The sequence below is a fragment of the Colius striatus genome, chromosome 9 (genome assembly GCF_028858725.1).
Source record: "Colius striatus isolate bColStr4 chromosome 9, bColStr4.1.hap1, whole genome shotgun sequence".
Taxonomy (NCBI): Eukaryota; Metazoa; Chordata; class Aves; order Coliiformes; family Coliidae; genus Colius; species Colius striatus.
Window position 1 is genome coordinate 35,032,554 of NC_084767.1, and position 22,739 is coordinate 35,055,292.

Sequence of the window (22,739 nt, forward strand, 5' to 3'; positions counted from 1 at the left end):
AAGTGAGGAAAAGTGAGAAAATAGTGGCAGAGAAGTATGCAAGAGCCATTTGTTGGTTTGTGTAGATGCTGCATGCACGTAGTCATTGCAATAGCCAAATAATGCATGCCTGTTGATGGAGCTCTTATAAACAGACCACCTCCTTGCTTCAGTGCTGTGTGTTTTTGAAGAAGTGACTATGCATATAGGGTCCTTGCAAGTTAATGTCTTAAAAAGCATTTGTCTGAAAGTGTAGGGGTTTGAGGTAAGGTAGACTTCGAGCTTCCAATTCAGCTAGGGGTAACAAACAGCTAGAGCAGTGTGCCTGTTTGCCAGGCTGGAGGCAGTACTGCTGCCTGTTCAAGCCAAGGGAAGGTTAAAAACACAAGCCAGTACGCATCCAGCTGAGGAGCATATCAGAGTATATATAAGTTTTCCAGAAGACAAGTCAAGCTTTCAGTTCATGCTAGTGTCTTTCCAGTCTAGAGGCACATCCGCATCTGCTCGTTGAATAGATCTGTAATATTAGACACTTTTCAAAATGGTAATTTCCATTCATCTTTTGAGACTAGTTTGCTTTAAAACCCCATAATGACTTAAAAAGAAGTTCCTACTAGATGTGAACACCACATTAAATACAATTTGTGTTATTTTTATCCTGTGTTTTCATACCAGAATTCCAGCGGCAAACTGTAAGGGCCTGACAAGAGAACATTTTCTTATTCTTCATTTCAAATTATTTGGTAGGGGGGATCTAAGTTACTTTGATTTCAAAATGAAACTGTGTGCCTCTAATTCTCTACATTCTAGTTTTAGTAAACAGTGGTACTGAGTTTGACCTGTAATAATTCTTGTCTTTTACAATGTTTCTGTAACCTTGCTCAAGTAGCCACAGAGGAGAGAGTGCTAGTGTACTGCATTTTAGTTGCAAGTTTATATACTGGGTCAAGATTGCTGATCAATGATAAGAGTAACCATTTTAGCATAGTGATGCTTCCGGGGTGCGTGGGCTGAAGATATTTAGGAATGGCTGCTCCCAGAACGTACCCAGAAGAATGTTCATACCTCTAAACATACATTTGTGAAATTTGAAAAAACTCCACAGTGTTCATCTGGTATAACACCACAAGAATTAAATGCATACTTCATGTTTTGTTTTAAATTCATTAATTTGTTATTCCCTTTTGACTTTCAAATCACTGTTTCACAGGGCCCCACTTCCCTGAGTAACGATTTTTGCTGGAAAATTGAGGTTCTCCTCTCCTACCATGCTTCCAGGAGCTAGGATTTAGAAGGAAATACAAAATCAAAAGCCTAAATAAAATGATAAGAATTAGTAAAACTGGAAGAAATCCTGCCTTTCCCCCTCACCCCTGATGCTGTTCTCTGCCTTAAATTAACAGATTCCATGCCAAATAAACTGCAAGAGAAAACCTAGCAAGAGATGTTATTTACCCTGCCACATATATGTGGGATACCTGGCAGCTCACTGATATTCTTATCTACTTTTCAAATAAAACAGTAACTCTGAAAAATCTGAGCTGCTATCAATGAAATCATCAGGAACTGCATGTGCTCTGGCACAGCTGCAACTGTTGATGGTGCAGGATGCAGGGGCAGCAGAAGCCCTCTTACCCGTTGCCTAGAGGGCAAAAACAATATGGAAACAGCGGTAATCAGCATGTGCCTGCCTGTCAGCTGCTTTAGTTTGCAGCTTGATGCAGTGTCTTAAACGTCAAGTGGTGCTGTAAGTGTCAGGGAACGAAGCGCGCTGGACGAGGACGCGCGCACTGCGGCGCTGTGGGCGCAGCCGCTTCCTGCGGTGGGGCGGCTGCGGGCGGCGGAGCGCTCTGCAGGCGCGGCTGCGGCTCCCTGAGTCACAGCTTGCTCATACCGTTCGCAACCTAGGCAAACAAGCCCTTCCTGGCTGGCACATGAAATCGTGGTGCCGGCCTTCACTCCCCACTCCCCTCCGAAGTGTCAACAGGCTTTTTGGTGCAAAAGAGACTTGGTTGTGCCCACCTGCTAGCTAACTGGATTTCTTTTGATTGCCTGTAAAAAGAAGAGTTCTCTCTGTTTATCACGGTTGTGCTTTGGTTATAGTGTCAGGGTCGAGCAGATTGATTGGTTGTAGCTTTAGCAGAGCTGTCAGGGTATTTTAACCCGTTGGAGAAAAATTACCTAAGCTGATGATAAACAGGCTTTAAATGCAGGGCAATTACTTAGTGCTAACAAAGCACCATGACTACACACTTTGTCCAAATGCAAAAAGCAAAGTCTTATCAGTGGTTCTGTTTGCATGAGGACACTAAAAGATAACCTTTGTTAGTGCAAATACTTACCTGATAACATCATCCAAAAAGGAAACTCTGATCCAATCTTGCCTGAAGGTTATGCTTCAGATTACAAAGTATCAAGCAAACCGGAATAATAATCCCAAATCAAGAATGCTCAGTTATCTGTTTTAGTTGGATGGAAAGTCTCTGATGGTGGGAGTTTTTCCTGCTTGCATTGATTTGTTTTATTTCTAGCATATAACAATAAAGAAATGTAGAGACCTTTAACCAATAGGACTTTGGATTTCATTATTCACTGGAACGGGCAAAGCTGGAGTTCTAGTTAGCATTGAACTTGGTTTATTCAGTACAGGCTTAACCCTGACTGGTAGCCAGGGTTTACAGCAAAGCAATCCTGTGACTCAAAACTGTTCTGTTTTGCATTGATGGTGAAACTGGTACGGGAGTTTCCAAACTGTGAAAGCTTAGGAGGTGCTTTTAGTGGGACGTGCACTCAATACCATTTGCCTCTAAAGGGTTACAGGTCACATTCTGAAGCAGCAGAGGTTTGAGTTTTTATTGTGATGAATCTCAACATTTGTGTTTGACCTCTGTCTAGCTCACTCCAGGTTTTTTTCCATGTTAAGATTTGACTGAAAGGACAGTATTTATTGAATTCTTTTAATTGACTAACTTCTAAAAAAAACCCAAAAACCAGTTCGTTATAGCGCATCAATCAAAAGATTTACAAACCTGACATCTTTAATTTTGCTTTCAGTAGCTTGTCAGAGATTCCCCATTTGGTGTTTATAAAGGACCTTTATATCAAGGGCGAATTAAAATGCAAGTGCATGTTTTCATCTTTTTTGATCAAGGCTTTATATTAACCCAAGCATGGTCAAAGCTCCATCTGATGCAGAAACTAAATATGTATTTTCCAGTATAATTTTCCTAAGTGTGGTTATCTTAGCCTGCTCTGTGGTCTGAGTCAGATTTTTAGACATGAATGTGATTTCAGTTTGATTTGGATGCCAAGTAGTGCTTTGTGGGCACTAATGCAGTGACGTGGTCTCTGTGTAAGCCTCATCTTGCCTGCTGTACTCTGATTTTAACTTCCTTTGGCCAGTTTCAGGTGCAGTTGACAGAGGGATGGAGGTGGCAAAGACGTTATGTTACTACTAGTTATGTGAGAGGAAAGGTCTGGGTAGAGAAGTAAGAGGCACTGAATTAGTCCTGTGTCCCCCCTACTGAAAAAGATTTTATGTAGGCCATCGCCTCATTAGGCTCAGAGAATGTGTGCAGACAAGACAGCCATTGGAAACTGGCTGTTATTTTATTGCTCACTGGACTACTTGGTCTCATTTCCTTGCATTTTATGATGAGATTTTTTTAAAATGTATTTGAGTTATTAAAAATGTGTTGAGATATTCTGATGCCTCTTACACTCTTGTTCCCAAGCCAGTAGAGCCTGACAGAACTGGTGTATTTTGATTTTTCTTTCTGAATGGGACTAATGGAATTTTTCTGGAGTAGATCTTTAATTGCAAACATACAGCACAGCAAGATGTGTTTCTGAAACAGCTGCTTAGCTCACCACAGGTCTGGTGAGGGCGCATCATTTATATTTTAAATGACTGGTGAATGAGCTGCCTGCTTTCAGGCGATTTCAGTAGTTTCAGAGCTGTGTCTTCTCCACCTTTGGAGACATGGGCAGGTGTTGAGGGAATGTTTTGCATCCTTACATGTATTGGGAACCGTAAAGGAAGCGGCCTGATTTCTTCATAGGAAAATTTGTAAATGTACACGTGAGCTATGGCTGCCCAGCTGTTTTTCTGTGTCCTACTACAATCAAATTGTGATTTTTTTGACTCCACAGAAGGACTGTAAAGCAGAAGCTGGACCAGCCTTATTTACTGAGGGCTTTTTAATGCCTCAGTTTCCATAACAATGGAAATAAGCACTCTCCTCACTCCAGTACTGGGAGTGTGTGTGTGTGTGTATGTGTCTTGCATAACACTGGGAGGGCAATGCCTACTTCTTTTCCTGGAAATAGATCTGGAAGGGAAGAAAAGTGTTGGATGCTGGCTCTGCAGAGCTGCTATAGCAGACTAACATATCTCAGGGAGGGGGACAGGTACAGAGAGAGGGTGACTGTCAGCAGGACCTGTGTGGCTGAGACCTCCCCTGACGAAAGAAGTCCATCGATCATGAGTTTGCTATGCATTTGCACATTTATTATTAGGACTTATGCCCTCATAGAAGGCTGTCACGTAGGTCCTGTTTGATCAACCTGATGCCTTCTATGAGTGCATAACTGGCTGGCTAGATGAGGGGAGAGCAGCAGATGTCATCTACCTTGCCTTCAGCAAGGCTTTTGACACTGTCTCCCGTAACATGCTCATTAGAAAGCTCAGACAGTGTGGATTGGGTGTGTGGATGATGAGGTGGATCGAGAGCTGGCTGAATGACAGAACTCAGAAGGTGGTGATTGAGGCACAGAAGTGAGTTAGAGGCCTGTGGCTAGTGGAGTTCCATAGGGATCAGTTCTGGGGCCGGTCTTGTTCAACATCTTCCATCAAGGACCTGGATGAGGAGACAGAGTGTACCCTCAGCAAGTTCCTTGATGACACCAAACTGGGAGGACCGGCTGATTCCCCAGAAGGCTGTGCTGCCATTCAGCAGGATCTCGACCGGCTTGAGAGTTGGGCAGAGAGGAACCTCATGAGGTTCAACAAGGACAAGTGCAGAGTCCTGCATCTGGTGAAGAACAACCCTATGCACCAGGACAGGCTGGGGATTGACCTGCTGGAGAGCAGCTCTGCAGAGAGAGACGTGGGAGTGCTGGTTGATAATAAACTAACCATGAGCCAGCAATGTGCCCTCATGGCCAAGAAGGCCAATGGCATCCTGAGAAGCATCAAGAAGAGTGTGGCCAGCAGGTCAAGGGAGGTTCTTCTCCCCCTCTACTCTGCCTTGGTGAGGCCTCATCTGGAGTCCTGTGTCCAGTTCTAGGCTCCCCAGCTCAAGAAGGAAAGGGAAGTGCTGGAGAGAGTCCAGAGCAGGGCCACCAAGATGATCAGGGTACTGGAGCATCTTCCTTATGAGGAAAGGCTGTGGGAACGGGGGCTATTTAATCTGGAGAAGAGGAGACTGAGAGGGGATCTCATTAATATTTACAAATACCTAAATGGTGGATGTCACGAGGTTGGGGCATCCCTTTATTCTGTTTTATCTAGTGACAGGTAATAGGAAGAAGCTGGAACACAAAAAGTTGCATTTAAACATAAGGAAAAACTATTTTACTGTTCAGGTGAGGGAGCCCTGGCAAAGGCTGCCCAGAGAAGGTGTGGAGTCTCCTCCTTGGAGGTCTTCAAGACCCATCTGGAGGCATTCCTATGTGACCTGATCTAGGTGGACCTGCTGTAGCAGAGGGGTTGGACTACATGATCTCTAGAGGCCTCTTCCAACCCCTACCATTCTATGGTTCTGTGATTCTATGAGTTAGAACTTTAAGGAAATAAAATGTAGTCCTTGAAGGCAGGAGAACATGATATTAGTCATCAATATTAGTTGTTGACAGTTTCTGCCTTATGGGCCATTCAATCTATTTCCTGAAAAAGGAAATCTTTCATTAGCTAATCATTTTCCTTAGCAGCATACTATAAGAGCATCAGCAAATAACACAGTTCCTGGCAAAGCTGCTGCGCTGTGTAGGGACTGCCTGTGTGATCAGGAGAGGATGATGGGGAAATGTTAATGAAAGAAATTCTGTCAGAGCTGAAAAGTACTCATGGTTTTAAAGTGCTGTTCAGAGTTGACTCGTTAGCAATCAGTTTTAATAAATCTATGTGCAAAAGAGGAATTCCAGTGTCATATGTTGACTGATACCTGGATTTTAGGTGTTTTCTAGTGTTTTTTGATGTTGTGCCAAATGAAGGTGTGATGAAGCAGAGCCACTGAAACATGTTTACCTCGTAATAGGAGTGATGGTAAAGCTTAAAGAACTGAAAAAGGAAAATGCAGCATCCCAGTGAGACTGCAGCTGAGAATTAGGCAGGTACCATGACCATACCTGGTGAGTCAGAAGGAGCAGTGGCGCAGCCAGTCATATAATGTGCCAGAAGGTTGGCAGTGCCCAGCTGTCAGCGCCTTGCTTGCAGCCACTTTGCTTTTATTGAAAAATACAAAAAGAGTATGAGACACTGTACCATTCACCTTAACAGCAGTGAAAAGTCCTAGTCCCTCCAAGACAGCTTTCAGAGCATCAGTTTATGATGGTTAACACAACTAATGGAGTAGAATGAATCAAGGTGCTTCCATTATTTCTTAAATTAAGTGTTCTGTCAAAGATCCAATTGGTACCATCTCTGCTCTTCTGTGTATTAGCTAATTATGTTGTTGCAGCTTCTAATATCTCTTCTTTGATTTCCTGTGTACTTTCTTATCAGTCTCATATTATGATTATGTGAGCTTATGTCAACCTTTAAGTATCTTTGGTTTTTTGAGAGTATTCAATGATCTTTCTGTTTCTCGCCATTCAGTTCTACCATAAATTTCTTCACTGTGAGGGTGATGGAGCACTGGAACAGGCTGCCCAGATGGGTTGTTGAGTTTCCTTCTCTGGGGACATTCAGAACCCACCTGGACAAGTTCCTGTGTGACCTACTCTAGGTGGTCCTGCTCTGGCAGGGGGATTGGACTAGATGATCTTTTGAGATCCCTTTCAGCCCTTAAGATTTTGTGATTCTGTGATTACAAACCAGTCTGTGTCAGAGCTTTTGTTCATGCCTTTAATAATATCAATAATCTAATTTCTATATTGCCTTAGAACTACATTATTGTGATGTAGGAACTGAGTTTACATTTTCTTCTCCAGTCAATGTGTCGTGTAAAATAGTTGCAACTTTTGAGTTGTTTGGTTGCTTTTTTGGCAAGAGTGATGTGATTCTCTGCTCCTCCTGATACCTTTGCATGGTGTTGTATTTATTCTGTGTGGATGAAAAATAAAGCTGTCCCACTGGTTGTTTCTCTGTGTGTGCATACAAAGACAGACACTTTAATTAGATGCAGTTTTTCTGACATCTTTATGGCAGGTACATAGGTTTTCAAATTTTCCTTGCTAATATCCGCTTAGCTTTGCAAGGTCCATTTTTCTCTGTAGTGTTAGTGTTACTTTAATTGAGTTTTCCATTTTAGTGTAAGTCACTCTAATTAGGACATGTCTTCTCTGTTCAGGTTTCTGTAATTTAGCTTTACTGGACCAGTCTTTCAGGGGATAATCAATGGTCTTGCCTGAGACCTTGCTTTATGTAAGGGAAATACATCTTTCTCAAATAAGTCATTATAATGTCTATACTAATACATCTATTTCTGTATGCAAAAGGGAAATTATATCAATCACTTTGATGTTGGAAGAACAGTATCAGTATTTTTCCCAGTATAGTTATTTCAGTTAGAAAACCATAAATCGCATCTGAAATGATCTATTACAGTTTTCTTGCAGACTAGGAGTCTTGTACTAGAAACCACAAGAAATACTTTTAATGTGTAGCGTGAGCTATTTGTTTTTATTACTGGATTAATTGTTTAAAGGAACACTTCTTTGCTCAAGATGTGCTTTTAATGGCTGTAAATGTCACAGTATATGCTTACTTGCCAATTTGAAAATGACACTGGCACAGCATTCATTCTTACTGTGGAATTGTGCCCATGAGGAATGTTGTAAAAGTAACTGGTGCTGACAGGGTGACACAGTTCCAGTTTCTGACAAGCCCCATCGCTTGCACCATAGTTCTTCAGTCTTTTGGGGAGAATACAAAACCTTTCAATTTCCAAGTAAAAAGGTGACACACATAAATTTTTCTCTTTTCCAGGACCTTTCCCAGAGAGTATCTTCTCCAGCACATCCATCTTTATTCTCTCGCAGACCTTCAGCAGGTAAGTTTCTTCAGCTAATTCTACCTCTTACACATCAAGTCCGTTCTTGTCTTCAATGCTAATTCTACATTCTTCCTTCTAGCATAAATACCTTCACTTCCAGTTTTAAATAAAAATAGTATTATTGTTAATTAATAATTTATATTTAAATATCGATATATTAATATATTTTAATTAGTATATGTGAAAACAATCTATCACTTTAAGAGATCATCTAGTCCAACCCCTCTACTACAGCTTCTGTGCCTCGATCACCACCTTCTGAGTTCTGTCATTCAGCCAGCTCTCGATCCACCTCATCATCCACACACCCAATCCACACTGCTTGAGCTTTCTAATGAGCATGTTACGGGAGACAGTGTCAAAAGCCTTGCTGAAGGCAGGGTAGATGACATCTACTGCTCTCCCCTCATCTAGCCAGCCAGTTATGCACTCATAGAAGGCTATCACATTGATCAAACAGGGTTTCCCCTTGGTGAATCCATTTTGACTCCTCCTGATAACCATCTTTTCCTTCGTATATTTAGTGATGACATTCAGGATGAGTTGTTCCATCACCTTTCCAGGGATGGAGGTGAGGCTGACTGGCCTGAAGTTTCCTGGGTCATCCTTCCTGCCCTTTTTGATGACTGGAGTGACATTGGCCTTTCTCCAGTCCTCATTCACCTCACCTGTTCACAAAAAATGTTCAAAAATGATGCAGCTTAGCAACCACATCAGCCAACTCCCTCGGCACTCTCAGATGCATCCCATCATAGTTATTTAATATAAAATGTAGTTTTAAATATAAATTATAGTTTAAATATAAAAATGGATGAACAGGGACATTGGTTAGGGATGAGAGAGAGAAAGCTTAAAGTTTCAGTGTCGATATGTGTCTGGAAAGAGGCTGAGAAAGAAAACTGTGGTCTGCAAAGAGGACTTTGTTATGGCAATTTTGTCTGATCAATGTAGGCTCATCTAAGGTTTAGCCTATAGGTAACAAGTAGTATTTATTTCTTTGCTTTGAAAGAATAGTTATTCAGGAGTTTAGTCTACTAGGAATTTAAGTCTACTAGGCATTACCACAAGAGAGGAAAATGAAAAACACCAAAGCACAAAAACCTCAGCAAGCCTGCTACACAAAGTTAAATCATGCAGTGTTACTATGATAGATGTGACCACAGGACAGGTGATGTGTCAACAAAATGTGTCTTTGCCTTGCTACTGATTGAACTGAGCAAGCATGTTGCAAAACGTCTGCCTGAACAGCAGAATTTTATTACATACCAGGTTAAACAAGAAGAATTTGGCACAAAGAGCTGCAAAAAGAGAATAGGGAATCTAAGGTGAATGTGCTGCAGAGCTCAGGTGCACACTGCAAGAAGCAATGAGGTAAGATGCACGAGCTGACTTGGGCATATCTGTGTTCATGCCCTAATGCTATTGTCAGTGATATGTAAACCACATTATTTTAAGCTACTTTCTTGTCTAGTGGTGTCTTTTCTGCAGGAAAAGACATAGTCAGTTCTGGATGTTCAGTTTGAATGGAAGTGTTTCAGACACCCTTCAGAGCTGGAGACTACAGAACTGCAGGAAACACGGCTTTTATTGGCCGGGGAAGTCACAGGATAGAAATGATTCCATATATAAAATAAAAAGGCCAGTCATCTGAGGTCTAAAAGTGTTTCCACATCTTTTTAGCATGTTCTGCTATCTCATCTTTAATAATCAATCCATGATAAAACAAGCTACTTAACTCCAGAGCTGCAATCTCCCTGGTGGGCCTGTCCATTAGCCAAAGCAGTACTTTGTAAGCTGCTTAATCAGTTCATAACACTGGTAGTAGATGTTTTAGAAGCAATCAGCAGCTTATCAAGCACCCTGTGGGAGGGAGGGTAGAAGTCACAATTCATCCCTTGATTTAGCAGTTCCCTTTAGCATATTTCTTTGTGTTTGTGTTTGCAAGACACCTTTTCTTCCCCTGAGAGCCCCAGCCCCAAACTTATCATATTTAGAGGCAATAATTTGATTACCATTTCTACTGGGATGGGTTAAATTGCATTTACCTTTTAATCTATCTTTATCCTTGTTGTCAGCCTGGAAAGGGTTTTCCACATTTCAGAGGCTCCAGGTTTGAAATTGGATTGTCTGTTTTTGTTGAAGTGGAACCAGAGTGGAAAGAGGAGGAGGGTCCCATTAAGAAAATTAATCCAACAGCCAGAGAAACGATAATACCCTTACAGCAGCCCCTGCCTCCTCTCTGGTTTGTCCCTTACCTCTGCTTTCTCCCAGCTGCTCGTCATTTTCTACTGACCTGCAGATTGGGTGTTTTTTAATCCTAAAAGTTTCCCCTCCTTTTGATTCCTCCACTTCCTGTTTCCTCATAAGCATGGGCTGCTTTTGCACTGTATCCTGCTGTCATGTAGATTGCATGTGTTCAGGGAATTAACTAAAAGGTTTATTAAAGATTAATGGAAAGATAAGGCATGGTGAGTGAATTAGGAAAGCAGAGAGGGGTAATCTTCAGATATAAGCAACCTTTACCCTGGTTAGTCCCAGCTCAATTCTGATTTGGTTCCTAGCCAAGTTCTGTTTAAAGATCCTAGAAAACATGAGGCATTTTCTACCAAGGAGCTGAGTTTAAAACGTATGGTATAAATGTCTTTTCTTAAGTGAAAAAACATTGAAATGCCTCTTTGCCAGTAGATGAAGCAGCATATAATACTATTTTAAAATGAAATCCAGTTTAAATCTCTTTCCAAGCTTAACAGAGCTCCATGTCTAGACTTTATGGATGTTGCAGAGTCCATGCTTGAACTATCTGATGGTCTGGGAATGGTTGTCACTTGGACCCATTTGGACAGGGCTCCACTAGGGGAGACCTTAACTGTGAGGTTAAAAGCAGAGTAGAAAAAAATGTAAACAAAATGTTCTTAATTTTAGAAACTCACCAAATCTTGGTAGGGTAGTGGTTTTGTTAATGCTTTATTAATTAACAAATGCTCATAGTGCAGATGTGAGTAGGCCTGATCTTCAACCAAAGAAGCAGCAACTGATGGTCTTTATTTGTATGACCATATTTATTTAAAATAAACACAGATGCACACATGTGCCCCTGCAAAGTTGCACTGCAAACCAAGGCCCCAGGGCCTAAATGAAAGTCTACAGCAAGTCTATCTATACGCATTCCTATGGGATACATATTCTTAGAATCCTCTTGTCATTGTTATCCTTGGAGGTGTTAGCAGATGAGATAACTGGCTAGGGGCATTCAGATTTAACAAGCAGAAATGCAAAGTGTGACAGCTTGCCTGTTCTGCCCCTTTCCAACCTTCACTTGCATCATCTGCCCAGAGGATAATCTGCCCTGCGTCACATAATCTGCCCTGCGTCACCCATAACGCCATTGCATCTCTGTTAGCCAGTTTATGCAGGGATATTCCAATCAATTAAAGCTTTGAAAAGGGGAACTTCCAGTTGTTAGGAAGCAAGTATTCAGTCTTGAAATTTCTTGGTTTAGCAGACATAGTACACTGAAAAAATGGGTTACTCGTGTGCAGTGAAGTCCCTGATGGTGCAATCACAGTCCAAGGTAGTTCACCTTAAACCTACTGGAGGTGTGGACTCTGTTCTCTGCTGACATTACTGATGGACATATCACTAGTTTTGTGGACATGCAGACATAGTTCATGCAAGCTGAATTTAAAAACTGTCTTCTTTTTGTGACTATCAGACTGCTTTTGGTGAGACTGACAGATTTTAGGATTGTTAAACGTTAATTGGACAGGAGCTGACTCAGACAAGACTCTTGCATTTCTTAGGAAGAGTAGTTGTTACCACTTACACTTGATTCCATATTGATCAGAGCTTTTAAAGTAAAAGACTTGAAGTGGTTATTGTGATGAGTTCAAAACTCTGGTGCTTATCCCACACAGAGAGCCTTTCCTGTTCGGGTTTTTTTGTTGTTTTGGCAGTTTTTTGCTGAACAGCAAGATACTCAAATGTACAAAGGTTATTGTTGTAAGAGTTTTTATTGCAGAAACACTCTTAATCATGGCAATTCTTTTGTCTTGGTTATACTACCTCCAAAAGATATGGTAAAATAAAAAGGATTCACATAATGGCAAAAAAATGACTGAATGAATTGTGAGATGGATTTTAAAAGATGATGATTTAAAGACTTACAGGGGAACAATCAGGAAAAGTAATCAAAATTACAAAATATGATAATTTAAAATGATAAATTGAATTACATTGAATCACTGTGTAAATATTGTTATTCAAAACCTAAGTGGCTTTCATTTGGTTTATCTCCATTTACTTTGTAAGCAAAGTGAGATAAATTGTATTAAGGCCATTTTAATTCTGAATGTGTATGTCCATAGAGGGATTTAATGTAGTATAATTTATCCATTTTAACATTAAAGATAAACTAATCCATTAAAATTTAATTAAAATATCCATTTACTTCAGATAAACTTTCCTGACTATCTACCTATAGATGAACCTACAAAGAATGTGAAAAACAGTGGAAAGAAAGGATGAACAGGAGAGCCCTCTTCTCGACAATAATATAGCACAGGTCATACAGTGAATGTGAAATAGGCATTGAAAATCCTTAATGGAAGTGCTAAATTCCACAGGAATATTACTGAGGCCAGAAGTTTATCATCTTTGAGAGGATTAAGTGTCCCTGTTGAGAATGTCCACAGTAACACTACATAAAATAAAGAGATTATAAGATTTCATGATAGACGTATTATTTCCTGAGGGGATTAGGAATGTGTCTTCCCTGTTGACAGACAGATCAGTGATTTCATCTTCCTCTGACATATCTAGTACTGACCACAGTGTCTGATAGGGTTTTGGACTAGGTGAACAGTTGGTCTAACAGAAGCATTCTCAATATGAAAATTTCTCTCTGTTCAAGTTTTTGCACATATAAGGTTCCTTAACAAAAATGTGGAGAATAAAAATAAACTTAAATGAAACGTAAGTTCCTCCTAATTTGAGCCTAGTATATTGTTAGATCAGGATTCGGAAGCCTTCAAAGAACAAAGAAATTGTTAGGTCTCATTCACTTTTCCAAGCTTTTAACCCCAGTTGTACTTTATTCACACCTCCTTTTCCAGTGGGAAATTTGAATCCTCCCTGTATTTTCCTAGACTGAGATGGAGGAGATTGGAGATGCTCTTTCTAGCATTTTTGCATACGCAAGACTTGAGGTTGATTTAGATGAATTGTTTCATGGATCTCAACAATAGCAAAGACTGCAAGGGGATGTGGACTCTTTTTTGCTGTTTGCTTGTTGTGTTTTTTTTCCTTTCTGATCGCTCAGTCCTCATACAATTACTGAGAAATGCTCAGTTTAGATTTATAACACAGCCTGAGGACTTCCAAGCCCATCAGTGATGGTGTCATTGCCCAGCAGTTCCTTTTCATTCATGCACAAAAAGGTTGGTGCTGGTGAAGTGTGCATGTGGCTATATTGATTGACAAAACTGGGCTTTTGCTAGCATACTTTGGGCTTGCTCTGGTTTTAGAAGTATTACTGGGGTAAGTGCATGTCAAACACCTACCCTACACTCTGCTCTTTATGGATATAGCCATACCTGTAAAAGAATTAGTGCAAACTCAGTTATATCAATGAGAAATTGTTCTGCTGTCATTTGTTTCATTCAGTGATTTAATATAAGCTGTATCAGTTTAAACTTTTATTTACCAAAGAGGTTTGTGCATGTAGCTGTACCAGCAGATGCTTTTAAGTTTAGGCAAGCCCTTTTTTAGCTTGAGGGGCAGGAGGTGTCAAATGAAGAGAATTAGGGTTTGGCAGGCCTGGTTATGCTGAGATAGTTGAAGATTTTGTCTGTCACAGTTCTCTGTGGGAGTTCACTGTGCTTAACAAGTGCAGCAAAATGCTGCTGTAGCAAGAGTTGACATAGCATATGTGACAGATATGGAAGTCCTCTAGCACATTTCTGCCAGCATTCAGTTGACCACAGGTTGTATGACATTGCTCAGAGCAGGTCTGGTTTAAAACAATGGTGAGTTTTAACTGACATGTCATGTACAGCCCCCTGTTCTTAAATATTTGGTAGGAGGTAGACAGGAACAGACGGTTGTGTAGGGAGGTGAGAGGCATACACATTGTTAATTTGTACAGTGGTTCATTTCTTTTCCTATGGCACCTGAGATCTGAACTCTCTTTCCAGCTCTGCTGCAGGCTTTGTCTGACACACAGGACAAGTAATTTCTAATAGGATTAAGGTAAAATGGATCTGATTTTACTCTGTGTATGTTTAAAATAGACATCCTAAGCACAGTTAAGTTCAAAAGAGGGAAAACAACATTTTGGAGAGGTAGTCTATCAGATCTATTTTAAGTATATTGTGCAATTTCAATACATTAAGATTGTGAGGCACTTAGGTAATCTTGTACAAGATGCACGTTTATGTAGTTCCATAACAACATCATGCAAATAGCCGTCTTTCCATCCTTCCTTTACAACTTGTGCCTATGTGACGGTGGTCACTGCATTAGCAGAAGAATATGAAAATAGTCTTAGGATGGGAAAGACAGTCAATACACATTTCCATAAATATTAAAGGGTCTGATAGCAAAACTGCAATTAAACAGCTTGTATACTTTCCTGTAGCTATGGCTCCTCTATCACTCCATTCTGTCACAACCTGGAGTTTACTAGCACTGAGCTGCCTTTCAGCAGAACAGGAAACTTCAGGTTAGCTGATAATCCAGGTGTGTGTATAATTCCCCAAAGTGCTGACAGCTCTGCTTACAATTAGTGGTTAATAGCAATGATTTTACTGGCGTTTCGTTTTTACCACAGCTCTGCTGGGGAAGGGAGTTGCTGTCACTGAAAATGACTGATGGTCAGGTGGAGAGTATGGCACAGTCAGCCAGACTCGTGGGGGAAGAGTTGGCCAGGAGCATTTTGGCAAGTGACAGCCAGGAAGATTGAGTTAGGTGTGTTAAAGTCTTGGACAAAGTGTTCAGATACAGAAAGATTTTTAATAGTTTCAATAACAAGACTGGTTTTTGCACGGTATGAAAACAGTTTTCAGCAAGGCTTGTTAAATACATGCAGTGCGTTTCCATGTGAATGTGTAGTCTAGGTTGCTTGAGCTAAGTGTGGCTTTTTAGGATGAAAATGTTTAAAACAACCCAGTAGTGGTGCCAGTGGCTCACAGGAGCGTCCAAGTTGAGATCTCCAGAAATACTTTAATTTTTTTCAACCCCTAGAAGAGACAGCAGCAATATAAGCTACCCCTTTTTCTAGCACTTTGTGCTAACCAGGTTTCTTCTGTTCTGTTTTGGCTGTGCAGAATGAAAGGCACAGTGCTGGAGATCAGGGTTAGCAGTGTGAAAGATTGGGCTCTAGCCTCATTGCTGTACTTCACATAAAATGTCTATTCAGGAAAGGCAGCTGGGCACACCTCAAGAAAGAACATCCCAAGAAACCAAATTGCTCGAGGAAACAAAATAGCGTTTCAGGGTTACCTGCTTTGATGAGGGAAGAAAAATTTTTAAATAATTAAAAAATATATATGCTTTGTACTCACAGAGTTTTTTCAGAGTAACCCTAGCTGTTTCCTTTGTCTGTTGCTTTCTTGTTCTAAAATCCTTCAGAGCACTCCTCCTTAAAATGCCCCGATCCAGTCCTTTGCGAAGCAGGAAAGTTTGTAATTTTTTTTGTATCATTCATGAAGTAATGTCTTACTCAGTGGGCATGTAGAGCTAGTTAATATCTCTGCATGTAACTGACAGCTTCAGCTTAAAAAAAAAACAAACCAGCACATATATACTTTCTGCTTGAATGCATATTTGCTTTTCTGTGTATGTAGAGTAATGTCTGTTTTTAAGCTAAGGAAAGTGCTTTCTATTCTCTGCTAGCCAAATTCCTGATACTCTTTCAACCTTTAACCTTTGTTCAAATACTCTTTCTTAAAACAACCTATAATTCATCCCTGCAACAAGATTAGGAGGACTTGGGGTGTTAGAAAATTGACATGTAGCCACCTGGAAACCTTGGAGTAGGAGAAAGGAGCAAAGACAACTGAAACAGTGTGAAGGCAGAAGTTATGGGGCTGGAGTCTTGTTGCAGGGCTGGCTGTGGAGCTGGCACAAGTGATTTCCGGGCATGTTATTTATACTGAAACAATTCTATTTCTTTCTCACTTGCATCAGCTTGCACCCAGAGACCAGAGATTTCAGACTTTTCTTCCTTTCCGTCAGAGGAGTGGGGGAGGCTTGGAAGGACCTTGTCATCCTCTCTGCCTCATGCTATAAATTCACTTGGACTGTCATCAGTTTGTTTCTGTCCCTCAACCAATGTAAAACTGTCTTCACTTTGCCTCTTGCCTATATGTGCTTGTCACAGATTAGCAGCATTTGCTCTTGACCCTGTTTTGTTGTCCCTTCTCTTCCCAGTGCCTATAACAGTTAGTGGCTAATTTGTGGAATATCCCTTGAAATTGAAGTGCAACATGGTGAGTGGCCTGTTTTGGGATGACCATGAACAGCAAATGACTTTGCTACCAGTGTGGACTCTCTGGTGCACAGAAACTGAAGGGAGCTTGTGATCAAATTCTCACACATTTTTTTGCTTTCGTTTGATTTATTTGGTGGTTGGTTTTGTGGGGTTTTTTGTTCTTCGCAGTTTTTATTGCCAGGTTTCCTTTCAGGATGTCCCCTGCCCTGTGTGATGATGAGTTAGCACAGCACAATGTGTGGCTGCACAGAATTGCTTTGTCTGTGTCAAGGCCAATGATGGCAAAATGGTGTCGAGTGTGTACCTTGCGCTGGTGTCAGCAGTGGATGAACAGAGTCCTTAGCCTCACCTGCTCCTGTCTGCCCTGCTGCCACACTTGTACCATGGGCTCAATGGCCCTTTGGGACAGATGGAGACCTGCAAAGGCTGTAAAGGGGAGAGAAGAGAGAGGATTAGGTGGTATCGCCCTTACTGGGATTGTGGCCCATGGCATGGCTGTAGCAACAAAAGATGAGGCTCTCCTGAAGTTTTGCATGTGTTCTTTTAAAATTTGTTGTACAGCAATGCAATTACAGTGACTGGTTCTAGTGTGTGTGTGTGCACACAAATATTGAGAAATCATTCTTCCCTTTAAGTCACTTGCAATGTAACTAAACAAGGCAGGCAATCTAAAAGAGATGACTGGGAGTCGAAATGGAGCAAGGAAAGCTGACCAGACCAGTGTATTGCACAAAAGATGGGTCAGAGCAGATATCTGCCTCCCTAGGGCTTTTACCTCATGATCATCCTTCCTTCTTCCATTTCCCTTTCCTCTGAACTAAAGATTAATTGTGCATTGAAATCGTAACAAGAATTCGTGATGTTAAGAATCTGGTGAACGGAAGAGAAAAATGTCCTAAAGGAAATTAGCAGTCTACAAGCATTGTCTGTTCCCTACATATAAATGACAAGGAATTTCCCAGCCAGGGAGTATGTTTTCCCTTTCTTTTCTCTGCAGCTGGCATCACCCTTAGGCAAGCATATTTTAACATACTTGTCTTGAAGTTAGTATTTTCATCACAGAAATCCCACCACTGCTGAAATCTGTTGTGGGGCAGAGATTCCATTTACCCTTTATGCTTTAGTGACCAATCTCCATGCTTAATGAATGTGAAAAATACCTGCTTTAATAAACTGCCTCCAGTTTAGCAAGTGGGTAGAGCACCTTTCCTGCACCCTAATCTACTTCTGCCCCTCCTAGCTGCTGACAGAGATCACCTGTGACAGAGAAGAGAATGTGTCCGAAAATTATTTCTGAAAAAGATTGCACCATTTAAGGATACGAGGTAGAGCGTGAAAGGAAGATAGTTGACTGCAGCAAAAGACAGCTGAGGCAGACATTAGGAACAATTCTCCAGCTGTTTTGAGCACTGGAGAACTATGAGATCTCTGTGGTGGGAAATACTTAAGGTTGTGTACAGGATGAGGAATAACTGGAGATTTCTAGAGGTGTTTCTTTTAGCCCTGTTTTCTTAAATCATTGATAATTATTTCAAATGCATATTTCTCATCAGTCCTGAAGGTGAAGAGAGGTTACTGTTTAGTCCTCCTCCACAAAGCTTCCACCAATGGAATTTGGAGAGTAGTGATCACAGTGGTAAATCCAAGCCAACCAGTTCAGGTTTTATTTTCCCTTTCATTCAGTGCAGGAAGTACTCTGAAGTCTAGGTGAAGCTGGAGCTTACTTCTAAGCTCACTAGCAAAAGGCTTGATTCAGACTGTTTGGTTTTGGAGAAGTAGAAAGAAACCAACCAGGAAGAAGCAGAAACGTTATCTTTAGAGGACCATGGCAAGCCGTGCATGACTGTTGACTGCTCCTTCAGATAGCTTCCTTCTGCCAGACATGCTTGTGACACTAATCCCAATAATTAAAGTACTTTCTATCCCTTCAATGTATATAATTGGGAATGGTGAATGAGCTTTATGTCTACCCACCCCTTCTATTTTCTCGGTGCCTCTTGGCCTTTTCACATCTCTTCAGCATTGCGTCAGTGCCTCTTGGCAAATTCTGTGTCTGTCTCTCAGACAGAGCCAAGTGTGCGTCTGGCCTTGAGAAATAATCATAAATTTTGTCCTGTGAGGAGGAGAGGCCACGACAATCTAGTTGAGATTTGAACCTGTAGTTCAAGGTGGTTTAGGGTTTTCATATCACTTAACCCATCCCCTCCAGGCGTCACTTATGTCTGACACGTAAATCAGACTGGAGGAGTAAGTGGAACAGATTGCTCTGTGCTCCAGAAGGTTATGAGGCAAACCTGTGTCTTTAAAGAGAATGCCTTCTAATAAATGTTATCTGCAAAGAAATACACCAGCTCCTACATAAGTAGTTAATGTTACTGCTTCACTGTTGGCTTGTAAAACAACTTAATCACCTCTATGATGATAATGATTAACAAGTTGATTTACAAAGGCAGAGTCACAGACCCATTTGGCAAATTTAGCTTGTCTCACAGTGGCAATGATACAGAACCTGTGTTTTACAGTAATTTCAACACTTTACCTGGAATACTAAACCCTGGTAGTGGGACTGTTAAGCAGAGCAATATCAACAGATATGAGGATGATAAAGACGGTTTCCTTCTGTACTTCTGATACCTGAGGAAATTACAGGTCCAGGTCTGAGGATTCAGGAGAATTGAAGGCATTTCTAGCTTCCTTCTCAGTGCTTATTACCTGGTCACTAAGCCACAGCAAAGTGACGATGTTCCTAGTCATGCTGCTACATGATGCCTGTGGTTGTTTGCTGTCCCTTGTGTCAGAGCTGGAGGAATATACACACATGGGTAGATTTCTCTTCCTTTTCTTAGATTCTGGATAGCTTCTGTTAAAATAGCCTTCATCTGTTGATTCTCCATTATCTTGGATCTTAATTTAAGAAAAAGAAATGTTTTAACTGCTTCTGATTTTACTTTCATTATCACATGTTGGAAGTTACTCAGACTAGCAAATTTAATCTAACAATTATTTCAGTCTAGAAACTTTGATGTAACACTTCAAAATTTGGACTTCTAAAATTTGACACTCACATTGAACAGAACAGTGTATCTGAAAGCTTGTCGAGCTATATTCCTTTTGCTGCCTGTTTTTGATCTCCATGCTATGTAAACATCTGCTGCATGGTAAATGTTAGTAAAAAGGCACAGACAGGGTAGGAGATTTGATTTGATGACCCCCACTCAAATTCCCAACATAGACTCCTGCAGGAATAGAACTCTTACTGCTCACCTTTTACTGTTTAGCAAGCATTGCTGACAGGAGCCCTGTCCTCAAAACACTCATAGCCCCGAGAAAAGTTTGAAAACTGTATTGTTTTTTCTCTGCTGTCCAGAAAGTTCATCATGTCTGGTAGATTTAAATCGTGATTTATGTGGCCATGATACGAAGTTTTCTGAGTACTGAGTGTTTCTGTGGACTTGATCTAACAGGTGGGCAGAAGGGTACGGAGGCATTACTTGAAGTGATAGTGGGTTACAGCTGACTCATTTTTCCTCTGTTTCTACATATCCCTCCTCTAGTTCCCCATAAAGCCCTTGTAATATTACCTCTTTGGGAATAACTCAGACTGAGTTTGGAGGGAACTTCTATTCTTACCTTGTATAATCAATATTTGATTGCTTTTCAGTGACATCCAGACAGAGGCTTCTGTTATATCTTTTCTAATCTGAACAACTGTCAGAGACTGGGATAAACTCTAACTAATTTTGTATTAGGGGAGGAGTTTGGGCATTATTTTTCTTTTATTCTGTTTTCCAACCAGAAAGTTGTTAGAAACCATGAGTTTAGATTGCCATCTCTCTGGGTTAGAACTTTCAACAGATGTGGTAATTTCTGCCTCTCCTACACTGGCCACTTTTCTAGTTTGGCTTTTAATATGAAAGCATGTATATTGCAACACTGGACTCACTACGTTGCTCTCCCATTGGACTAGTTTGTGCAACCCTCCTTCATGCAGGTAAGTATGTTCTCAAACAAAGAGTCTTTATTGGCTGAAAAGGAACCACAAAGTTACTTGGCTTCTCTCTGCTGTGTGTAATGGGCTGGGATTTTGGATGCCCTGTCCTGTGCTGCATGGGAGGAGGAGGTTTGAGGGCAAGGTGAGGGCTAGGGAGCAGGGGCCTTTGGAGTTGGACTTCTGCTAGCAGTTGGACTTCTACTGCTCAGCCTGGAATTCTCAGATGAGGGATGGGGTCAGGGCAGAACTGTACCTCAGCATGTGTTGTAGGCACGACTGTCTCTCCTCTGGTGAAGGGCAGCATTGTGGGCTCACAAATGTGTTGCAAAGGTAGGGCACAGGGATGCTAATGAGAGTCCCCAGGCTGCTTGTGGTAGTTGATTGTGAGCAACAGCCACTATGTACATAGTGGGTCACTGAGGACAATTTCTCTGCCTGTGTTCTATGCTCTTCCCAGTTCTTGTTCTCCAGAGATAGTTGGCTATCTACTTGTTTCTCATCTTGATAGAGTGAGGGAACTATGAGTAATTTTCAGTCTTTGGATAGAAGGATCAGGAAACCTCTGAGGCCAGCAGCCCTCCTGAGAAGTAGTTAAACTTTGGCTTATCACACATTGTCCTCATGCTCACATTAATGTGACATATCCAAAGGGATTTCAACTTGTACCATAACTACTGCTGCCTTTCATCTCTTCCGTCTTCCTACTGAATCGGGAAAAACATCACCAAGTGCATGTGTGTCATGTCAGCCATTGGCAACATTGGCTTGTCTGCAAGCATTTGCCAGTCCCCATATTTCCCCTCCACCTCACTCATACAGAGCATAGGATTTTTTTGGATTTATACCATTACTCAACTGAACAGTAGCACAAAGATATACAGAGAAAAACGTCTGATTTACCTTTATTCATAACTTTGACTTATATGAAAAGCTTCTCTTCTAGAGATCAGCTAAAATAATTGTCCCAACACCCCTATAGCATGTTTTTGGATACTAGACACCCCTTTAGTTTCTCCCACAGATGCAGAGAAATCTGCCTTGCCCTCTCACTTGCAAATACCACCTCAGCTTTATTCAGCCAAGTGCAGGAGTCTGGACAATGAGGTGGGTTGCTGTTCCTGATAGCCCTCCCTGGCTTCTCCTCTCCCCTCCCGAGCAGTCTCAGCACCTGCAGGCTGAGTTCTGGCCACAGAGATGCTCTCTGCAATGTGGGCAGGGAGCCTGTATGAGGGCTCTTGCAAAACACATTTTGTCCCATTTAGAGTGGAAAGTATGTGTCAGTTAGTGTCAGAAGCAGTGTTTTGTTGGTTTCAATTGTAAGTACTCTGAGGGCAGGGCCCATCTTTTATGTGTGTACATGTGGGTGTGTATTCTTAAACAATTCCTCATGTGACACATGCAGTTTGGGACTGCAGTATGCAAAACCATGGCTTTCTGTCCTCTGGTAGCTTAGAGAAGTGTTTTTCCACAGAGGTGTACAGTGATTCTGGTCTGAACGCTGGGGCTGTTGAGAGGCATAATTTGCTTTGGGCCTCCAAACACAAGTATTTTCCTCCCATTGTCACCAAGCAGCATACCCCAATGTATTGCAAGGTGCAGCAGTGGTAAACTAAACTGTAAAGAGCATGGCCACATGTCCAGAATCCTCTTGGGATGGGACCAGTTTAGGAAGAGAAAGCTGCATTACACCCTCTGTCAATTGATGACCAGGATGCCGCCAGTCACCTTTCAGCCTTAATTTTGGACAACAAAAGAATTGCTCGCACTACAAAGAATTTGGATTAGAAAACAGACCTTGCTCTTTACGTGCTGTAGATAGAAGAGAATCTGAACTCAGCAAAATTTTAATTTGTTTAATTTGATGCTTTTTTTCTCCTTTTTAGGAGGCAGAAATATATTTTTAAGACTTTGCAGGTACTTGTTGAGTCTGAGATAAGTCAATGGTGAAAGTTTTGGTTTCTGTTCCTTTGGTGTGATCTTAACCTAGTTTTGTGCTAAATTTCCACATTTCTTATGAAATGTGATAGACAGTTCTGTAGCTCATAGTGTGTGGTTTCACAGTTTC

General features: G+C 41.1%; 1 protein-coding gene across 3 annotated transcripts in view; it reads left to right on the forward strand.

Moving 5' to 3' along the window:
* The window catches only part of PLEKHM3 (pleckstrin homology domain containing M3), a 92,915-nt gene that overhangs the window by 47,784 nt on the left and 22,392 nt on the right, over nucleotides 1–22,739 (forward strand). For all 3 annotated transcript variants that reach the window (XM_062002819.1, XM_062002818.1, XM_062002817.1), the window contains one exon: nucleotides 8,129–8,192. In XM_062002819.1, the coding sequence (XP_061858803.1) occupies nucleotides 8,129–8,192 (64 nt within the window). The remainder of the gene's footprint in view (nucleotides 1–8,128; nucleotides 8,193–22,739) is intronic.